Source organism: Rissa tridactyla, chromosome W (assembly GCF_028500815.1).
Source record: "Rissa tridactyla isolate bRisTri1 chromosome W, bRisTri1.patW.cur.20221130, whole genome shotgun sequence".
In the NCBI taxonomy this organism is placed as follows: domain Eukaryota; kingdom Metazoa; phylum Chordata; class Aves; order Charadriiformes; family Laridae; genus Rissa; species Rissa tridactyla.
This window is the reverse complement of record NC_071496.1, coordinates 25,603,588-25,626,793: the sequence shown is the minus strand read 5'-3', so window position 1 is coordinate 25,626,793 and position 23,206 is coordinate 25,603,588. Positions and strand designations below refer to the sequence as shown.

The window sequence follows — 23,206 nt, the reverse complement described above, 5'->3', positions numbered from 1 at the left end:
CTCTGAAAGAATTATTGGCTGAAGCATGATCAACTATTATTATTAACCACCAACAGTATAGAATTTTTTGATTCAGTAATAAATGATTAAATGTTTTCAGAAAAGGAACTTTGCATGATCATTAATTTTTTACATGCATTGCTGAATGAATCATAAAAAGCTAATTAATAATGACAATAACTGTACACAGAAGTATACAGACAGAAAAGACTAATAAATTTTCTGAGGATCTGCAACTTAAGTTTGTATAATACTTCTCCAAAGAAAAAAAATATATAAATTCAATCATAAACTTAATATTTCTTCCACTACTGCTTACTTTTATAAAGTCCTTAATATTGCCACAGGAAATTTTATTAATTATGGGAGTGGATATCATCTTTTAAGAAATTGCAGCTTGCACAATAAACCTTAATGAGTTTATGTAGTTAATAGAAAGGCAAACTCATTCCATGGCAATGTAGTCTTTCTTCATAGTCATCACCAGCACAGAAAATTATAGAAACTACAATAAAGAACTTTTAATCACTTTCTGCCCCAGGAGGAAATGTAGTATTCAAAGAGACATGTTGTGCTTGAGGACAATAAAGTACTTTAGAACTAAACAGAACAGAACTAAACCAGCCATTCTACTGAGAACTGAATTGCTTGAAGCCAGACAAAATGAGGCACTAGGCACAGACACGTATTTAGCTCCTATCCTCTACAAGATTTAGGTACAGAACTCAAGCAGGGAAGTTCCTCCATCTCCTTCGGAAGGAGACCTGCTCAACTTTGGAATTCAAACCATCTCCTTCTATTTCGCAAGGGAGATAGATACCTACCAATATACTAAACTGAACAGGATCTATGCTAAACTGAATAGGAACACATTCTTCGTGTAGTAACTGAACCACTAACCCAGGGAGAAATAAAAGATTCAAAGAAAGTAAAAAAGAAGCAGTAGTAACATGAATAATGACATGGAAGAACTGGACAACAGAACTTGACGATCTCACCATTGAATAAGTCTTCTTTAATTCAAGACATGAGAGACTTCCAGAAAATTAACTCTAGTGACTGAAAGGAAAGCTCAATTAAAGAATATACCTTGATTGATGTTTGTACCCATCTTCTCACATGCATGGTGTGTATAAGGAAAATAAGTGATTTGAGTCTGATACCAACTTTATGTTATATCTGGCAGATGCATAGTTGGAGGCTATTGCTGATAACTTAGTGAAAAGCAGGCACTGGGAATGTTTATTAATTTATTACTTTTAAGATTCAAACTTCTATTATAGCATACTCCTAATAATTCATCTTGAATTTTGTTTACATTATTTAAAAAAATAATATGGTTCTTAATTTGATTGTAAACCCCTTCCACAGGGGAAAAATCAATTTACTTCTCAAGTAAAACAGTGAAACTGTGCACTGTCAATGCGCAAAGTAATTAACAGAAAAAAGAAAAATATTTCTGCTAGTTTCAATTAGAATCATATATGTTTCACTTGTAGATATAGCTGGAACAAAATTTTCATACAGAAATAATATTTTCAAAACCTAGCTGTCCCTTTGATTTTAAGAAGCTTTACTGGCTATCAAATTATAAAAACATGAAAAAACAAAAGATAACTGCTTCTATCAATTTTAAAATATTTTATCCAATAATAATTTGAATTATTTTCATTAAGAGAAGATGGTGGGTAAGGAGAGGGGAAAATAAAACAAACAACAAATCTATTCAAATTCTCTGAACCACATACCTGCATCTTTTCTCCTGTATTGCCACAGGGTTTGTTTGGAAAACAAAAATAAATTATGGACAAATGCAATCAAGTACTGGAAAAGAAGATAAGTCATAAACGCTTATTGAACCAACTGAGATTATCACATGTTTGTGTTAATCTTGTTGTACTGGGATGGAGCTAACTTTCTTCACAGTAGCCTGTGTGTTGCTGTGTTTTAGATTTGTGACTAAAACAGTGTTGATAACACACCAGAGTGTGGCTATTGCTGAACAGTGCCAAGGTCTTCTCTCTTTCTCACTCTGTCCCCTCAGGGAGTAGGCTGGGGTGAGCAAGAGATTGGGAGGGGACACAACCGGGACAGCTGACCCAAACTGACCAAAGAGATATTCCATACTATATAATGTCATGTTCAGCAATAAAAGCTGGGGGGGGGGGGGGGGCGGGCAGTTTTTCCAAGGTAGATGTTGCTTGGAGATTGGCTGGGCATTGGTCTGCTGGTGGGAGGTGGTGAATGACTGCCTTTGCATCACTTGCTTTTTTCTCTTTTTTCCCTCACTTATTAAACTGTCTTTATCTCAACCCATGAGTTTTTCTTGCTTTTGCCCTTCTGATTCTCTCCCCCATCCTACTGAGAGGGAGCGACCAAGTGACTGGGTGGGGGTTTAGCTGCTGGCAGGGCTTGAGAGGTTGGAAATAAAGACAAATTTGATCAGAGTGCACAAGACTGAATTTATAGTTGTTAGACCTGTTTATCTGTTACTTGCTGTTGCTGTTTGCAACGTTGACTTGTTTGTTCATGACACTGGCTTATTTGTTCCCTCACCTGCTCCATGGTGTGCTCCCGCTCTTGCTGTGCATCAAAATCCAGGGCTTGTTAATGGCTGCTTTCAGCTTTTGCTGTTTGCTATGCTGTTTATCACTTTGTTTTGCTTTGCCTGGGAGAGCTATCATAAAAGCACCTCCCCCTTCTTCTCCAGGGTAGATGTTTCCTGCCTTGTTACAATGGTCTTCAATTTCTTGAACATCCCAGAATGCTCATATTGGTGCGTGTCATTAATCTGATTTTGGCTTTTCCTAAGGTTAACCAACTAGTTAGGAATGCCACACAGGGATGTGCCCTGAGGTAGGCTGATCATGGGTGGCAGGGTGTGTGGGAGAATTTGAGCAGGTGCCTAAACCAGTCTTCACCTCCAATGGTGTGGGACTTCGCTCCCCAACAGGCGTGGAATCCTGCTGAAGTGGCGGAACACTTGAAGAAAGGATGCCTTGCCTATACCAAAGAGATACAACTTCTTGCACTGTGCTGGGCCCTTGCCTATGTCTACCGAGCCTGTGTCTGTGTGGACAAGAGGGTCTCTGGATCTGAGGCCTTACAAACAGAATCTGTGGCTAAGCCAGAGATCCAATCATCAACTACGACAGTTGCTCCTATATTCAAGATGAAACAATTGAAGTAGAAGTCAACTTGTTTAGTAAGGGAGGAAGAAGCTCCTCCTGAGAGGGAACAGGAGGAAGAATCAGAAGAGGCAGCCTGTTCTGCAGCAGAACAGCCACAAGAACAAGGGAGGGAAGAGACAGAAATCATAAAAAAGTCAGAAACCACCCAGTTCCTATCCCTGACTGAGCTGCGAGATATATGGAAAGATTACAGCCTTACTTACTAAGATTACTGCTTAACTTCAGTTATCAGTTAAGCAGTGGACAGCAAATGTCGGACACTGCGAGTGCAAAGGCTTCAGGAGGAAGGGAAGGCCTCAGGGGTCTGGCACTGGGGCAAGGAGATCTCAGGATCGCAGCCGTGAAGGAAAAGAGAGAACCTATCAGCAAACTTTCTAATTTATATTGAATGTGATGTTCATGGTATGAAATAATCCTGTTGGCCAGCCTGGGTCAAGTGCCCAGGCCTCGCCCCTCCTCATCCCTGCACCTGGCAAGGCTCGAAAACACTGAGACCCTGAAACCTTCCTACCGTCAAGCAGATCAACACTCCTGCACAACTTGGTGTCGTCTGCAAACTTACTGAGGGTGCACTTGATCCCCTCGTCCAGGTCATTGATAAAGATATTAAAGAGAACCAGCCCAAATACTAAGCCCTGGGGAACACCATTTGTGACTGGCTGCCAACTGGATTTAACTCCATTCACCACAACTTTTTGGGTCCAGACATCCAGCCAGCTTTTAACCCAGCGAAGAGTACACCCATACAAGCCATGAGCAGCCAGTTTCTCTAGGAGGATGCTGTGGGAAACGGTGTCAAAGGCTTTACTAAAGTCCAAGTAAACAACATCCACAGCCTTTCCCTCAGCCACTAAGCTGGTCACCTTGTGATCAGGAGAAGGAGACCAGGTTAGCCAAGCAGGACCTGCCTTTCATAAACCCATGCTCACTGGGCCTGATCACCTGGTTGTCCTGCATGTGCTGCATAATGGCACTCAGGATGATCTGTTCCATAACCTTCCCTGCCACCGAGGTCAGACTCACAGGCCTGTAGTTCCCCAGATCATCCTTCCGGCCCTTCTTGTGGATGGGCATCGCATTTGCTAGCCTCCAGTCACCTGGGACCTCCCCGGTTAGCTGATCAATGATGGAAAGTGGCTTGGTGAGCACTTCTGCCAGCTCCCTCAGTACCCTCGAGTGGTTCCCATTTGGCCCCCATAGACTTGTGTATGTCTAAGTGCTGTAGCAGGTCAGTCACCATTTCCCCTTAGATTATGGGGGCTTCATTATGCTCCCCGACCCTATCTACTATCTCAGGGGGCTGGGTACTCAGGGAACAACTGGTCCTACTACTAAAGACTGAGGGAAAGAAGGCATTAAGTACCTCAGCCTTTTCCTCATCCTTGGTCACTATGTTTCCCACTCTGTCTAAGGATAGGGGAGATTATCCTTAGTCCTTCTTTTATTGCTAATGTATTTATAGAAACATTTTTTATTGTCCTTAACAGCAGAAGCCAGGTTAAGTTCTAGTTGGGCTTTGGCCCTTCTAATTTTCTCCCTACATAGCCTTACAACATCTTTGTAGACCTCATGAGTGGACTGCCATTTCTTCCAAAGACCATAAATTCTCCTTTTTTTCCCTGAGTTCCTCATTTTTGAACAGGATGGAAAGGTTCTCATTTTCTTATATTACAGTGTCAAATTGGCAGAGTATGAGCCTGTAACTTCCCAATATAAACATACCATCAGAAGGTGATTTAGACTTGCTAATTTATCTTCAGTGCTTGATATGTACTGCATGGATTTCTAGATTTTTGAGCAAAAATAGCACAGTATACCTCAGTTGTATACAGTGTCTTTTATGATTATCATCAAAACATAGTTTAGTAATTCTAATGTTTCAAAATCACGATAGGGAAAAAAGTCACCAAGGACATGTTTTTGTTAGTAGTTATGTTTACTGGTATTTGTTACTGAATAAAGGTCATGAAAATGTCTTTTAGATACTCTGTTCAACCTTGATTTGAAAGCACTGTTAGTTACAGATGAAATAAAAAAAAGTGATTTCCATCGCATACTGTACAAAATATATTATGTTATTTCACGTTAAATCTGATTATCCTTGTCACTGTAACACAAATATAAGCTTAACTGTCTGTCCTTTAACAAATTACTCTTACTAGCAAATTTTGACTTTTACAGTCTATTGTGGCCAATGTTTCATCTATTCATCTTCACAAGAAACCATCCACAGGAATATCTTCAAAACTAAGTTAAGAGTATTTCACTACAAGCCCTTCAGTATAGAACTCTATCTACATGATAGCTTTACGCTCTCCTTAAAATAAGTTTTACTGTAAAAGCAGTAATTCACTATTTGCAGCATATAGTGTCTAAACATAATCTCAGATTTCATAGCTGTTAATAAAAATGAAATAAACAGACCAATTAGACTATGAAACAACTGAAACAAAACTAGATGATTTCGTAATAGAAAGTAGTGCTTCATCTTACATGTGGAAATTCCATTGTATTCTAAATTGCTACCTGTTATTCCAGCACACAACACTACTAGAAAATGAAACCTACTACAACAGCTATAACTGCTACAGAAATAATTAAACCATTATAGCATTGCTACAAGCAGAAATCAACTAGCAGTTTGGGGTTTACAAAAGGATAAATAACAGGATTGAAGTGTCTGCTTAATAGAATAGGATTATTTTATTAAGTAGATAAGTGTAGCCTGCTATAACTGGATTCATCCCAAAACAGCCTTTCACGTATTTCACTGTGAATGTGAAGTATTTATCTTTATATACAGAAATTTTAAGAGAGTAAAAATACCACGTCAGCATCTCCTTGCCATGCCCATACTTTATAGCGTAAAGTTTATGCTATACTTTGTGTATTATTTTTTGGCAATATAACAGTTCTCTTAATGTGGAAAGCAAAAAGAATCTACTGTTTTGCAAGAGCTAAAACCTTTCTGTGATGAATGAGAACACAACAAAACCCAGGAAACAGCAATGAAATACGCTAAATTAGTTTACAAAATGTTTAATTATGGTAATGTCGAACTGATCAACTGTAAATATGTACTTCAGTGTTCTCTTGAGCTGGTGCCTAAAATGGTACATATCCACTTGTTCTAGACAGTCTTGGCATTATTCTTATACCAGTATTTATACTGAACATAATTAAAATATAGTTATGAAATTATGATGGGAAATATATTTATATATTCAAATATATATATAAATTAAAAAGTGGGAGAATTTCCTTTTTTAAATAACAACCATATTAAGCAGAAATTTGTTTAAAGAGTCCACTTCATTCCTCGTACAGATGGTAATCACTTGGACTCAGCATGCTTCTGGCAGTACCACTGAATGGTCACCCAACACAGATGAGCTCCAGATGAGCATAAACTTCAATAATAATATTGAAATTATTTTTTATATGCACTTCTAAGTATTTATAAATTTGAGGATTCATACAGACTGTCTGAAGTCAAGAAATTCACATTTTCTTTATTGCCTTGTACCTTAAAACATTATGTATTATCAACAGAATACACCCAAATACAGCTGCTTTAAACTATGAATTTTAAATATTAAGAATGCATCTGTAGCAATTCTAGAAAATACTTTTTTAAAAAAGTAAGCAGCTATTTGACAAACTATAAAAATTTAAGGCTTCAGAAATGCTGAAGTTGTCACTTTCTTCAACATAGTCAATTTTCACTTTTCAAGTAATGGATTGTTTGTGTAATGCAGTACTTTCACCAATTCATTTTTAACATGAGTAAGTAGCAACAGAAACTGTAAATAAACCCCATTTTTTTCAGCTACCTACAGAGATAAATAATTGTATTACTGTTGCAAAACCCAATTAAAACTTAACTTCTCCTGCTAAGCAAACCAAATAAAAGTTGCTATAATCATGTAAAGTTTTGCAATAGTAATATTAACATTGGTATTAATGAAGTATGAATGGAAATGCATGCTTGTAAAAGCAAAACACTATTGGTTTTCACCCTGAAAGCAAATGGGAAAATAAAGTCCAAAAAGCTATGAACACTTCGGAAAATGTTTATTCCTTGAATTAAAGTGTTTCCATCTCCTCTTACCATTTGCTAAAAGTCTCTCATACTTTTCGTTCATGCTGGTACTAGACTGTTTAATAGTACCACAATTAGTAACAGAGATTGCTTGGAATATAATTAGGACCTTACCAATAACATGACAGGGGGTAATTGTACTTGTGAGGTGATTAGTAGATGAGGTGCTAACAGACTATTAAAAATGAACAATATTAAACAGTTTTTTCATTATATGGGTTAGACTTAAAATATCCTACTCTAACTTTTTCATTAAATATTTATTAAATAGGTCTGTGTAGCAAGAAGCTTATGATTGTTTATGATGTGTCTGTGGGCTGTTGCAGAATATTTCTGGTATTGGTCATCTGCACTGAAAAGATACTGTAGTCAGCACTTGTTATGTTATCTTTTTCAAGTACCTTCCTGTCATATATCAAACTACCACAGAAGGTTTAAGAGATGCAAATATGTGTCTTATTCATAATAGGAAAATTGGTTCTTTTTTTTTCAGTACACTGAGGACAAAATTACTTTTTTTTTATCTAGCAATATGTTATTTTGTATTCTAAAATTGAGTTGTACTTGCTGATTTTTACTTAAGTCTTTTTTATAAACAGTGATAGATATCCTTTCCAGAGCTTGTGTGTAAAAAGTGTGCACTGTTGTTGTAGGAATAATCTTCTGATAGAAATTTGCTGCATAGTATAGTTCAATATCTTATTGTATAGCAAGAATTCTAAAAGATGTTTTGCAAACTCCTGAATTTATAACTTCCTAGCATGCTATTGATTGAGTGATCTGAATAAAATCCTTCTTTAGGTACGTTTTTTACTGGCTGAAATTTATTTTATAGAAAGTATACAGATTGAAAATTCTCCTTTTCCCTTTCCTTTCCCCTTCCCTTTCCTTTCCATAGGACAAGAAATGGGCTCTCAATCATGAAGATGTCACACTGGGAGAATTACTGGGCAAAGTAAGTTATCAAGTGAGCTAAATACCATTTAAATAGGTATATATCAATCATGAAGTCTGTACATTTCCTATTTGCCTTATCTTTTAAATTACTGGGGTATGCAATTTTATACCAATTCTTTTACTTTAATATGAAACATAACATTGTGCTTTAAATAAATGTAAATCACATTTACTGGGAAACAATGTAATATGTCTGAGTGCTGAAAATGTTTAACTCCAGCATACATATTTTTCGTATTTGGAAGGCTTTTAAGATAAGTGGATTTCTATAAAATGTTATGTGTCTGTTTTACTTTGTGCAATCTTACAAAAGAATAATATTGTTGCAAAGTAGGAAAGTTTTATATAAATAAAAAATCTGATATAAAAAGATGATTTAATCAACACATGCTAAAACAAATGCTCATTGGTTTTGTTAGGTAACCTCACAATGGTATATATATTAAATGAATTCTTATAGTTTCTGTCACAAATTGAGCTTAGTAGCTGTAAGTTTTTAAAACACTCCTACTCAGGTAATGCCCTGTACCTCACTTACATTTTCAGCAGCTTTGCAACTACCAACAAATTTAGTGCAAGTGCCACTTTGGACACAACATTCCAAAAGATTTCCCAAAACCTGAAAAAGAAGCTTAAATGAGAAGTAAAATGAATGCAACAGTTGCCTTAGTATTAAAAGACACACTATAAGAAATGATAAACGCTCAAGAAATGGGGAATTAAATACTGTCAGAAAATTCTGTTTCCCAGGATAAAATCTCTTTAACAGCTTAAGATGACAAAAAGTATTAGTTACCTTTAGACAGAGCTATATCCACATAAAATGTTATACAGGTACCATGCCAGTTTCACATTCTTAAATAGAAAAGTATCAAGAAAAGTATCAAAAATAAAGATGTTTCAGGCATAAAAAAGTTTGTCGCTTTAAAAATAACTTGTTACGCTTCCATCTCAAAAACTAAACAGTCAAACCAAAGGATGACAGGATGATCAGTTTCTATGTGAGAAAATATTAAATAAACTGTCATAATTTACCCTGGAAATGAGAAATATGAAGAATTATAAAATCTTGAGTGGCCTGGAAAAGATTAATAGAAAAATCATGAAAGCTTGATGTAGAAGATGATGCAAACTTTAGTAAAGAGGAAGATTTTGCTTCACCTCAGTTGTGAATGGTCCATTTATTTACTCTGTATTAATTCTATAATACCCTGCAAAATAAAAGTTATATAAAAGGAACAGATATAAAATTATAATTAAATATTTTAAGTTAAGGGAAAAAAACAATTTTTAATACTTAAATAGTCTTTAAGGTAGTTTCAATTTTCACTATTAAGTACTTCTAAACAGAAGGCTAGAGGAAAAGCATGTTGGGAATTATTCAGCTACTTACCTCTGGGCATCTAGTGCCATTTTAGATATCAGAGGTAGTCTCCTGGCCTCTAGAAGTGCTATTCTAGAATGATAGATGGCTGTTAAAGATCCTCTGCTGTGCTTGCCAGCTATGTTGGTTCCTCAAATACTACTAGAGGCTTGTGTTTAGGCACCTGAATGTCTTTTCTTGTAACTAAATAGCATTACTATTTTCCATGCATGATTTTTTTTTTCTCCTTTTCTCTGTTTTCTTCCTTTGGCACTACAGTATTCAAATGCATGGTATAAAGAAATCTCCATCACTGAGGAAAGAAAGAAAAACATTTCCAGCAGATTTTTGCTGTTTATTAAACTCACATGCAGCTCCAGATACTAGCAAACAGGAGAGGGATTCATCTGAAAATTTACCTGACATATTTAAATGGAGTTGATTTGTTCTTTGGGAAATACAAAGCTTACCTAAAATAATGAGACCTTCAGATTTTGGTTTTATTTTCTAAGGGGGAGGGTTTGGCTGACACCTTCTTCCTTCAATTTCTGTCCTAAATAATTTTCATTTTGTTTTTATTTAAGTAAGAAATTTAAGTAAGAAATTCATCTGATGGAGATTATTCTATTCTTGTTACTTTAGTTTTCTTTTTGAAAAGGCAAAGACTTTGTTTACTTAGAATTATATTTTTTTCCTGATTTTAGGGTAATTTTGGTGAGGTATATAAAGGAACATTAAAGGATAAGACTCCTGTTGCTGTAAAAACTTGTAAAGATGATCTTCCTCAGGAACTGAAAATAAAATTTCTGTCAGAAGCCAGGTAGGTTTTCTAAATTTAATTAAAAGATATATTTACGTTGTGGTGTTTTTTCAGGTTTTATTACTAGATAAATTTATAGAATCTGACCTTCACAAAAATTTGAAGAAGTCATTCTCAAACTTTTTTCCTCTCCCTCAATATATTCCACAACTGTTGTCCCAGTAATTAAAAATAGGCATTTTTTTTACTGTGTGAATGCAGCAGCATCTGCACTTGGCAAAACCACCTCTTCAGCAAAGCAAGCTATGCCTATAAAACACATATTTCTTATGCCTCAATTTAAACTTTTTCTGCATTTTTCCATAAGGATTCAGATAAAAAGACTGAAAGACACTGTTACTTTAAATGTGATTATATCACTGAATAACAGAATGTTTGCAGTTGGAAGGGTCCTCTGGGGTTCATCTTGCCCAAGCCCACTGCTCAAACAGGGCCACCTAGAGCTGGTTGCCCAGGACTGTGTCCAGATGGCTTTTGAATAGCTCCAAGGAGGGAGACTCCACAACATCCCTGGGCGACCCTTTCCAGTGCTCAGTCACCCTCACAGTGAAAAAGTGTTCCCTGATGCTCAGAGGGAACCTCCTGTTTTTCCGTTTGTGCCCATTGTCTCTTGTCTTATCACTGGACAGCACTGAAAAGAGCCTGACTCCATCCTCTTTGCATTCTCCCTTCATGTATTTATATACAGTGATGAAATCCCCAGAGCCTTCTCCAGGCTAAACGGTCCCAGCTCTCTCAGCCTTTCCTCATAGGAGAGATGCTCCAGTCCTTTAATCATCTTTGTAGCCCTTTGTTGGTTTCTCTCCAGTATGTCCATGTGTCTCTTGTAGTGGGGAGCCCAGAACTAGACACAATACTCCAGGTGTGGCCTCAACAGGGCAGAGCAGAGGGGTAGGATGACCTCCCTTGACCTGCTGGCAGTACTTTGCCTAATTCAGCCCAGGATACCGTTAGCCTTCATTGCTGCAAGGGCAAATTGCTGGCTCATGTTGAACTTGTCCACCAACTGGCATCTCCTTTTCTGCAGAGCTGCTTTCCAGCTGGATGACCACCATCATATATTGGTGCATGGGGTTTTTTGTCCCCAGGTGCAGGACTTTGCACTTGTCCTTGTTGCACTGTAACTGTTGAACTGTTGAATCATACCAGTCATAAATCCTGCCTTCTCATCTGCTTGATTAATAGAGCTGATCAAATTTGGCTGTTATAGTATAGACCACCATTTACTAATTTTTTCTTGGGAAGACGAATTCATTTCAGAAGAGAGATTCTGTGCTGCGTCAGGCAGCATGTGGTTGCATACCTATTTTTCAGAATACAATCATACCACAATATGCTAATTATTCTGAATATAGATTGATTATATGGGTATAAAAATACCTTTAGGGTATATAAATTTTATCAGGATAGAGAGGTATATCGAGATAATTTTAAAATTGTTTAAATTATCTTTCTCTCTTCTTGCTATGGAACTTGATATATTTTCATTTTTACTCAAAAACTAGTATAATCAATATGGAAAACTATAAGACTATATATTAATCACTAATATCAGCCATTACAGCTATTGAATATCTTCAAATGGCTCATAACTCAGCTACTGCAGAGATGCTTTATTTGCTAAGCAGCCTGCCACTGGAAGAACAGTCTTATAATGAAAGAAAAATAAATGTGCTGTGTCTAAGTATGTATCTGCCAACTAGGTTAGTATTTTACTCTTTCTCTTATGAAAAAGACAAAAAGAAGACATGGTTTAAGTTAGCAAATAGTAGAAGGAACATTTAAAAGTTGTAATGTCTCTCCAGAATTCTTCCTAGCTCTTCATTATACTTGTAAATTATAACACGCTGGTTTAGATTGCAAATGTTCTTATTAAAGCACTGTGTAAGAAGACGTAAATGTTTTTGTTTAATTCACAAAGTTGAAATTGCTGTTTTTATAGTCTTTTAAAACTTAATGCACAAATTAATCTCTTAAAGTAAAATTGGAATGAGTGTGCATTTGAATAGTGCAGAAGGAAAGTATAGGAAAGCGCTGTGCAGGCTTTTTTGACCTAACTGCTATTGGTCCACCACTGAAATGTTATTTAATTACAAGGGTTCTTGAGGAACTACAGATCTGTCAGGCCATTTTTCAGGTTTTTTGTCATGTAAATAAATAGTAGAATTATAATAAAAATAATATAGCATTCAGTCTTGATTTACAAGTGAGTTGATGTGCCCTCGTTCAAACACAATGACAATTGATCTGTTATACTGATTTTTTTATGATAGCAGTAATTACATGTTCCATTAAAATAATATTAAAGGTTTAAGATATTTTCCTATGATAATTTATCAGTTTATACAATAAATTTTATTAATATAATACATTTACTGTATGTTTTGCAGAATACTCAAACAGTATGATCATCCTAATATTGTAAAACTCATAGGAGTTTGCACACAACGACAACCTATTTATATTGTTATGGAACTTGTTTCAGGTATTTTTTTTTTCTTTTCTCACAGCATATGTTCATATGTATTGTTTCCATAGTGAAAAATATATTTTTTCTATTTGCCTTTATTTGCATTCTTATGACTGATCTCAAAAGTCACCCGTGTTGCAAATCTTTGGAGATCTTAGCTTCTACCAACTTAGGAGTTGAGTGAGCTATTAAAATCTGTTGTTTTTCTGTAACCATTTAAGAGAAAATTTGCTACAATGTATCTCTGACATATTTTCATTTTTCTCCTGAAAAGATATTAAATAATACTTCCTTTAACAATAGGGTTATATTGTTAATGCTATACTTGCATTTAAAGAAACTTAATGACTGGGAAGCGTTTCAATTTTAGTAACTCAAATTTGGATTTTCTTTCATATGGGTTTTCTCTTCATGAAAATACATCGTTCAGCAAAATTATTCAGTTTTTCAGATGCTTTGGATTTATTTTTTAATCTTCAGTTCATATTATTCATCAACAATTGGAGAGAGTTTCAAATTGATGGGACGATACCAGATTCAGGCAACTGTATCGCTCTGGTTCTCTCAGAAGCTGAAAAATGTGTGGGTTTGGTAGCCTCTGGTATTGGTTAATATGCAACACTTTGTTTTATATATTGCTAGATTTGACTTCAAAATTATACTGAAAGCTGTTTTAAGAACCATTTAATTAATGAAGACTTAGTAAATATTTAGACTGGGTACTAACTATCTTTAGTAGAAGTGCATTGATGAAATCTTTGAATTATTGGAATTTTCTGCCTTTACTCCATTGTATTATATTAAATTATTATATTAGTACAGTACATGTGATTACTTTATTAAAATGGAAACTAACAGCATTGTCCTGAGACATTTTCTAAGACATACACTGGTAATCAGCTTCTCCAGACATATCTGCTAATAAATATAAAAACTCATCTTTTAACAACTTTATCATTTTGGTTCAGGGTTTTCAGAGTCTAGGGCAACTTGTTGAAACATACTAATACAATTAGAGAAGGGATTGGTGGAAGTCTTTCACTGATTCTCATGCCCAGTTTGCAGTCCAAATCCATCAAAAAAAAATTCTGTCTCCTGACTTTGGGTTTGCAAGAAACTTCTTAATTCTATCACGTTTTTCTGGGCTATAAGTCCTCTGGATAACTTCCATGCTTGCCTGCCCTCTGTAACATTATACTGTGCTCAAACCATCACACTTTTCTATGTTCTTTGGACAGTTAAAACTCGGATAGCACACCATGACACACTGGCCAAATCAGCTAGAAAAGATAAGGATGCTAACTCTGAAGAAGTTGTCAGAGGAAAGACAGACAAAACACTTAGTTCAGAAAAGCAGTGACTCTGATATTACTAGTTTTCTGTTCTCTAATGACAAGTTTGGATGAAATTATCTAAAATTATTATTATTAGTGCTTTGACTTGATATTTAATGCTGCCCTTTGAAGAACAAAATGTTGGTGGCCTTTTTGACTTTCATTCACCACTAAGCTTTCTCAGTATCTTCTTTATCTGTGCTTTGTCTTATATGTCTTTACAGTTGAAGATGTTTAAGTTAGAATTGTATTTTGTAAGTGTACAGCAGTGAAAGTCTGTGACTAATAAATGACAGTTTCTTCTCTGAGAAAACATTAGAAATGGCTCCATAAAGTGTGTAATTCCCTGTGTTAAGTTTTTTAATGTTCTGTTTAATTGCACTTTTTCTACAGTTCTTATTTCCCAAATACATGTATATTGTGTGCTTACCGTGTCTTTTTGAGACTGCTTTGATGTGGGTTTCAGTGTTTCAGTAGTGGCTTATTCTGCTTTTCATTTCAGATTCAGATTTCAATTCAGATTCTTACTTTGTTCAGGTATTAAAAAATTTTCAGGAAACTTAGCACTTTATGTAGAGAAGTGCAATTCTATTAGTGATTCTGTCATTAACTCTCTCTGCAGAGGAAATTTCTTTTGTTTGTTTTTTTCCATTGTACCAAATGTAAATGGAACTAAAAAATATGCATCTGGATAAAATCATCAGTAAAAACAATAGAGACAGTGGCAAATACATACTTAAGCACCTATGCATCCATTTTTATATACAAAAATGTATTGGGTTTATGTGGCAAGGTATTGGTAGTGGGAGGATGCAGGGGTGGCTTCCCATCGGGAGCTGCCCCCATGATGGACAGACCCAGTTTCAACTGGCTCCAAAATGGACCCACTGCTGCCCAAAGCTGAGCCAATCACCAATGCTGGTGGAACTTATGTGATAACATATTTCAGAAAGGGTAAAAATGCTGTGGTGCAGCAGTGAGAGAGGAGTGAGGAAAACTGTGAGAGAAACAATCTTGCAGACACCCAAGGTCAGTGAAGAAGGAGGGAGAGGATATGCTCCAGGTGTTGGAGCTGAGATTTCCACTGCAGCCCATGGAGAAAACCATGGTGAATCAGGTTGTCCTCCTGCAGCCCATGGAGTACCACATCGGTGCAGATATCCACCCTGCAGCCCATGGAGGACTCCACACCAGACCAGGTGGATATGCCCTGAAGGAAGCTGCATTCTGTGGAGAGCCCACACTGGAGCAGGCTCCTAACCTGGGGGACCCATGCTGGAACATTCTGTTCCTGAAGGACCCCATGGACAGGACCCATGCTGGAGTAGTTCATGAAGGACTGTAGCCTATGGGAGGGACCCCATGCTGGAGCAGGGGAAAACTGTGAGGTAGAAGAAGCATCAGAGACAAAGTGTTATGAACTGACCACAACCCCCATTCCCCATCCTCCCTCGGTCGCTCAATGGGGGAGGAGGTAGAAGAGTTAGGATTGAAGCTGAGCCTGGGAAGAAGGGGGAGTGGAGAAGTAAAGCAAAACCAAAGAAGATTTATTCTCTATTTTCCATCAGCAGGCTATGTCCAGCCACTTCCTGGGAAGCAGAGCTTCAGAACAAACACGTCTTAATAACAAATCATAGAATCATAGAATGTGTTGGGTTGGAAGGGACCTTTAGAGGTCTTCTAGTACAACCCCCCTGCAGTAAGCAGGGACATCTTCAACTAGATCAGATTGCCCAGAGCCTCAGCAAGCCTGGCCTTGAATGTCTCCAGGGATGGGGCCTCCACCACCTCTCTGGGCAACCTGTTCCAGTGTCTCACCACCCTCATTGTAAAGAACTTCTTCCTAATGTCTAATCTAAACCTACCCTGCTCTAGTTTATAACCATTGCCCCATGTCCTATGGCTACATGCCCTTGCAAACAGCCCCTCCCCAGCTTTGTTGTAGGCCTCCTTCAGGTACCGGAAGGCCGCTATAAGGTCTCCCCGGAGCCTTCTCTTCTCCAGGCTGAACAACCCCAACTCTCTCAGCCTGTCCTCATAGGAGAGGTGCTCCAGCCCTCAAATCATCTTCGTGGCCTTCATGCTGCCCCCCCCCCCCCCTCCTTTCTCTTTGCTTTTATTGCTGAGCATTATGTCATATAGTATGGAATATCACTTTGGTCGGTTCAGGTCAGCTGTTCCAGCAACATCCCCTCCTAAACTCTTATCTACCCCCAGCCTACCAGCCTTTGGAGGAGGGGGATGGAGAGACAACCTTGATGCTGTGCAAGCACTGCTCAGCAATAGCCAATACATTGGTGCATTATCAACACCATTCTAAACAGAAGTGCAAAGCACAGTGCTATATGGACTGCTATGAGGAAAGTTAACTCCATCCCAGCCAGTCCCAGTATGAAAAACCGCCCAGATGTCGCTCATAGATAGCAGAGAAATAAAACAAGTTGTCAAAGACAGTCATCCTTTATAGCTAGTTCCCTTATTTTTTGTGTGTTAACAGAACATATTAAATGACATGCTTCCTAAAGAAAGGATCACACTGATGAAGAAAATTCAAGAAAGTTGACATAGCAATGAGTAACTGAAAATATTAAATAAGGTAGCAGAGCATGTTGCAGATATATAACCAAAATAAAATTATATATGTTAATGAAAACCAACCATCATTTACTTACATTTCAGTTTCTTCTAAATTTGCTGTTGGCCATGTTGAACTAACTTCTACATCCACTCAGTGTCAATCCATCATAGAATACTCCAACAGAGAAAGATTTTGTTATATTTTTCCCTGTCCATCACCTATCAAAAAATTAATCTGATTTGTGCGTGTGTGTTATAATTTCTTTTTACTTTAAGGAGATGCATGTGTGGAAAAACACATCCTATCTCACTTATCTTGGCTGGGTTTTTAGGGGCTGGGTCACTTCTCAGTAATGTCCTGTGGGCCTTGCAGAAATCTTTACAAGGGGAAAGGGGAGGAACATTCTTTAACCAGATTATGGCATCTTTTTCTAGAGTTGGTTTGTATGAGGTCACTCTAGACCTTCTAGTTTCTCAGACAACATTTAACAAAAAAGACAGTCCCTTAAATTGACAGAGAAAGGAGGCCTGAGAAGACAAAACTTTTTATTTTAACCATGTTTTCATGATGGTACCATTGATGATGTCCTGGACTTGGGAAGTTTTATCCACTGGATTGAAAACATAGGAGTAAGAGACTTAGGGTTTTTAAAGATTAAGCTACACATGATTCTTGTATGAACTTGACAGAGAGTCCAGTAAATTGATCACTCAAATATGCATACACTGTCATACCTGAGCCTGAAGTTTAGCCCAGCTATCTAGCTGATTCCATTCATAGGCCTGGAATGATGACTGATGTTTAAAAAACTTGACTTTTTACTTTGTGTTATGTGATTTGGCTCCTGTGTTCTTTGCTTTGTATGGTGGGATTTTTTTTTTCCAATTTTCTATTGCTTATGGAGACAGCGAGATCTTTATAAAAGGTCATTCAGGTTTTTTTCCAATCACTTCTGTTTTGAGACCACTTAAATCTTTAATATAGTAGTGCATGATCTGCCTCATTGGTTGTGTTGGGCATCATTGGTAGCTGAGTTTTGCCAGCAAATTTGAGATCTTTATACTGTCTTTCAGTAACATCCTGAACATTTACCTCACACTGTCAAAAATCAGTGCAACAGAAACAAATAGTCAAATTCTAGACAAATTCATATTAGAAATAAGGTGCAGCTTTTTAACAATGATCGTGACTGACTGTTTTTAATTCAAGTCTTGTTTTTTCCTCTGTAAGATAGGCTTTAATCAAATAAGCTATTTGGCTCAATACCCAGCCTGTTGCTGAAACCATCTTGTGTCTACCCCTACAGTTTCTCTTCACACAAATATGACCCCCATCTCTTTTTATAGTTTTCATCTCTGTTACTTTATCCTTTCCTCCTGCATTCAGCTAAGCTTCCAGCTTCCATTTTTCTTTCTCTCTCTACTCTGCAACTGTCAATGCCTCTGCCCCTGCCACTTTCTCTCCTGTTGCGCATATCACCCTATGAATCAGACCCTCACATGACTTTCTTCTCTGCATATATGTACCACTTCACCCTCTCCTTCCCAAACCCTCTTGTAACCCTCCCACATGCAAACAGACCCCATTTCTTCTTCCTCCTCTTTCTTTACTCTTATACATTCATGTGTGGCTTTGCCTTCCTCCTCTTTGCTGCATGATTTCCATCTGTGAGGATATTAAGAGAACAGGGAGAACAGTCAGATTCTTCTGTTGGGGAACAGATGATGATTAAAAATTCCTTTCAGCTCAGAGCTGCTCTTTTTGATGGAACAAAACCAAAGCCCTGCTATACAGTCTTTTTTTATTGTGATATTTGAGAACAGAATTTTACTTTAATCTTTTCAAATATTTTAGGCTTTAACAAAGCTATATTTTCTATCAAGACTGTAAAAAAAAAAATGTATATTTCATCCATCAGCAAGCAGGCAAAACATCTAGGAAATTCTTCTGGAAATTTGAATGAAACCAACCAAACATAAAAATTTGGCCAAAGCATTTTGATAGCTGCAAGAACTTTTGTATGCAGTGTTGTTTCTTTAGTTTTATTTATTGTTATTCCACAACGTAAATATATCTTTTAATTAAATTTAGAAAACCTACCTGGCTTCTGACAGAAATTTTATTTTCAGTTCCTGAGGAAGATCTTCTTTACAAGTTTTTACAGCAACAGGAGTCTTATCCTTTAATGTTCCTTTATATACCTCACCAAAATTACCCTAAAATCAGGAAAAAAATATAATTCTAAGTAAACAAAGTCTTTGCCTTTTCAAAAAGAAAACTAAAGTAACAAGAATAGAATAATCTCCATCAGATGAATTTCTTACTTAAATTTCTTACTTAAATAAAAACAAAATGAAAATTATTTAGGACAGAAATTGAAGAAAGAAGGTGTCAGCCAAACCCTCCCCCTTAGAAAATAAAACCAAAATCTGAAGGTCTCATTATTTTAGGTAAGCTTTGTATTTCCCAAAGAACAAATCAACTCCATTTAAATATGTCAGGTAAATTTTCAGATGAATCCCTCTCCTGTTTGCTAGTATCTGGAGCTGCATGTGAGTTTAATAAACAGCAAAAATCTGCTGGAAATGTTTTTCTTTCTTTCCTCAGTGATGGAGATTTCTTTATACCATGCATTTGAATACTGTAGTGCCAAAGGAAGAAAACAGAGAAAAGGAGAAAAAAAAAATCATGCATGGAAAATAGTAATGCTATTTAGTTACAAGAAAAGACATTCAGGTGCCTAAACACAAGCCTCTAGTAGTATTTGAGGAACCAACATAGCTGGCAAGCACAGCAGAGGATCTTTAACAGCCATCTATCATTCTAGAATAGCACTTCTAGAGGCCAGGAGACTACCTCTGATATCTAAAATGGCACTAGATGCCCAGAGGTAAGTAGCTGAATAATTCCCAACATGCTTTTCCTCTAGCCTTCTGTTTAGAAGTACTTAATAGTGAAAATTGAAACTACCTTAAAGACTATTTAAGTATTAAAAATTGTTTTTTTCCCTTAACTTAAAATATTTAATTATAATTTTATATCTGTTCCTTTTATATAACTTTTATTTTGCAGGGTATTATAGAATTAATACAGAGTAAATAAATGGACCATTCACAACTGAGGTGAAGCAAAATCTTCCTCTTTACTAAAGTTTGCATCATCTTCTACATCAAGCTTTCATGATTTTTCTATTAATCTTTTCCAGGCCACTCAAGATTTTATAATTCTTCATATTTCTCATTTCCAGGGTAAATTATGACAGTTTATTTAATATTTTCTCACATAGAAACTGATCATCCTGTCATCCTTTGGTTTGACTGTTTAGTTTTTGAGATGGAAGCGTAACAAGTTATTTTTAAAGCGACAAACTTTTTTATGCCTGAAACATCTTTATTTTTGATACTTTTCTTGATACTTTTCTATTTGTCGTGGTTTAGCAACAGACGGCAACAAAGAACCACGTGCCGCTCGCTCGTGCCTTCCTAATACAGGAAGAATCGTAAGAAAAGGCAAGACTCTTGGGTTGAGACAAAGGCAGTTTAACAGAACAGCAAAGGGAACAGGCAAACAACAACAACACCACCACCACGGATAGGGGAATATACAAACGCGATTACGGAACCGCCGCTCCCCCGCCGCTCGCCGACCGGACCCGGGCCGCCCCAGCCCGCTTTTAAGCAGCAACTTCCTGCCCCCTCCCACGGCAGCTCAGGGTGGGCGTGGCTCACATGGCATGGAATACCAGGAAAAGTTAACCCTATCCCCACCGGAACCAGGACATTATCCACCCCTTATTCCATACCATCTATGCCACGCCCAGCAGGTTCCAATGAATTGCCACCACTTTCCCCTGTTATATATATATATATACACACACATATAATGCCCTTAGTTTATGGGTCATCCCTCCAAAGTGTCCGTTGAGTTCTTTTAATCCACGGCTTTGGGCTCCATCTGTTAGAACAGTCTCTCAGGGCAGGTGAGATGCTGGGTGGTGCTGGTCTGTTGCATGCTGTATTTTTTCGGAGCTTGTGACTGGTGCACCTGGTGTGGCTCATGCACGCAGTCCGTGGGCTGAAGATGTAGATCTTGAGGAAACTGCTGGGCGCCGGCTGCTGAGATCAGTTCTTATCCCATCATCCCTGTGCCTTACTTGTAGTACAACTGATAGCAATTATAGCAATGAGGACATACAGTGACAGGGTTACTTAGCAATTAACAGCACACAATCTGATTCATTGGCTATTCTCGCCCAAAATCAGATCCCCATGAGGTACACATCGGACTTCCCCATCCTTCCACATCACCCACCAAGTGCACCCAGGTCCTTGGGCAAAAGCAATCCCACGGATGGGTTTGCCTTTGCCTGAGGCAGGACTAACCCAGACTGTCTTCCCTAGCATATTCTTCATGTGCACTACAGGGACTTTATCCCCTTCTACAGTACGTGGAAGTTTTGATTGGGCAGGGCCAGCCCGATTGTTAGATCCCCTGGTGTTAACTAGCCAGGTAGCTTTTGCTAAATGCGTATCCCAGTGTTTGAAAGTCCCACCACCCATTGCTCTCAGTGTAGTTTTTAACAGTCCATTGTATCATTCTGTCTTCCCAGAGGCTGGTGTGTGATAGGGGATGTGATACACCCACTCGATACCATGCTCTTTGGCCCAGGTGTCTATGAGGCTGTTTCGGAAATGAGTCCCGTTGTCCGACTCAATTCTCTCTGGGGTACCATGTCGCCACAGGACTTGCTTTTCAAGGCCCAGGATAGTGTTCCGGGCAGTGGCATGGGGCACAGGGTATGTTTCCAGCCATCCAGTGGTTGCTTCCACCATTGCGAGCACATGGCGCTTGCCTTGACGGGTTTGTGGCAGTGTGATATAATCAATCTGCCAGGCCTCCCCATATTTGTATTTCAGCCATCGTCCTCCATACCAAAGAGGCTTCAAACGCTTGGCTTGTTTGATCGCAGCGCATGTCTCACATTCATGGATGACCTGTGCAATAGTGTCCATGGTCAAGTCCACCCCTCAGTCACGAGCCCATCTATATGTCGCATCTCTCCCTTGATGGCCTGAGGAGTCATGGGCCCACCGAGCTATGAATAGTTCACCCTTATGTTGCCAGTCCAGATCCACCTGAGCCACTTCAATCCTAGCGGCCCGATCCACCTGCTGGTTCTTCTGATGTTCCTCCGTGGCCCGATTCTTCGGTACGTGGGCATCTACATGGCGTACTTTCACAACCAGATTCTCTATCCGGGCAGCAATATCTTGCCATAGGTCAGCAGCCCAGATGGGTTTGCCTCTGCGCTGCCAGTTGCCCTGCTTCCACTGCTGTAACCACCCCCACAGAGCATTTGCCACCATCCATGAGTCAGTGTAGAGATAAAGTACTGGCCATTTTTCTTGCTCAGCAATGTCCAAAGCCAGCTGAATAGCCTTCACCTCTGCAAACTGGCTCGATTCACCCTGTCCCTCACTGGCTTCTGCAACCCGTCGTGTAGGACTCCACACAGCAGCCTTCCACTTTCGATGCTTTCCCACAATACGGCAGGACCCATCAGTGAACAGGGCATATTTCTTCTCATTTTCTGGCAGTTTATTATATGGTGGGGCCTCTTCTGCACGCGTCACCTCCTCCTCTGGTGACATTCCGAAATCCTTGCCTTCTGGCCAGTCCATGATCACTTCCAGAATTCCCGGGCGACTGGGGTTTCCCATTCGAGTTCGTTGCGTGATCAGTGCAATCCACTTGCTCCATGTAGCATCGGTTGCATGATGTGTGGCGGGGACCCTTTCTTTGAACATCCAACCCAGCACCGGCAGTCGAGGTGCTAAGAGGAGCTGTGCTTCTGTACCAACCACTTCCGAAGCATCTCGAGCCCCTTCATATGCTGCCAATATCTCTTTTTCTGTTGGAGTGTAGCGGGCTTCGGATCCTCTGTATCCACGACTCCAAAACCCTAGGGGTCGACCTCGAGTCTCCCCTGGTGCTTTCTGCCAGAGGCTCCAGGTAGGGCCGTTCTCCCCGGCTGCAGTGTAGAGCACATTTTTAACATCTTGTCCTGCCCGGACTGGCCCCAGGGCCACTGCATGGACTATTTCCTGTTTGATTTGTTCAAAAGCTTGTCGTTGCTCAGGACCCCATTTAAAATCATTCTTCTTCCGGGTTACTTGATACAGAGGGCTTACAATTTGACTGTAATCTGGGATATGCATTCTCCAAAAACCCACAATACCTAAGAAAGCCTGTGTTTCCTTTTTACTAGTTGGTGGAGACATAGCTGCTATTTTGTTGATCACATCCATTGGGATCTGACGGCATCCATCGTGCCATTTTATTCCTAAAAACTGGATCTCCTGCGCAGGTCCCTTGACCTTACTTCGCTTTA

The 23,206-nt window shown here is 38.4% G+C and overlaps 1 protein-coding gene across 2 annotated transcripts in view; it reads left to right on the top strand.

The window, feature by feature from the left end:
• LOC128901961 (tyrosine-protein kinase Fer-like) overlaps positions 1 to 23,206 on the top strand; it is a 257,810-nt gene that overhangs the window by 173,387 nt on the left and 61,217 nt on the right. For both annotated transcript variants that reach the window (XM_054184168.1, XM_054184167.1), the window contains 3 exons: positions 8,192 to 8,248; positions 10,318 to 10,433; positions 12,824 to 12,918. In XM_054184168.1, coding sequence (XP_054040143.1) covers positions 8,192 to 8,248; positions 10,318 to 10,433; positions 12,824 to 12,918 — 268 coding nt within the window. The remainder of the gene's footprint in view (positions 1 to 8,191; positions 8,249 to 10,317; positions 10,434 to 12,823; positions 12,919 to 23,206) is intronic.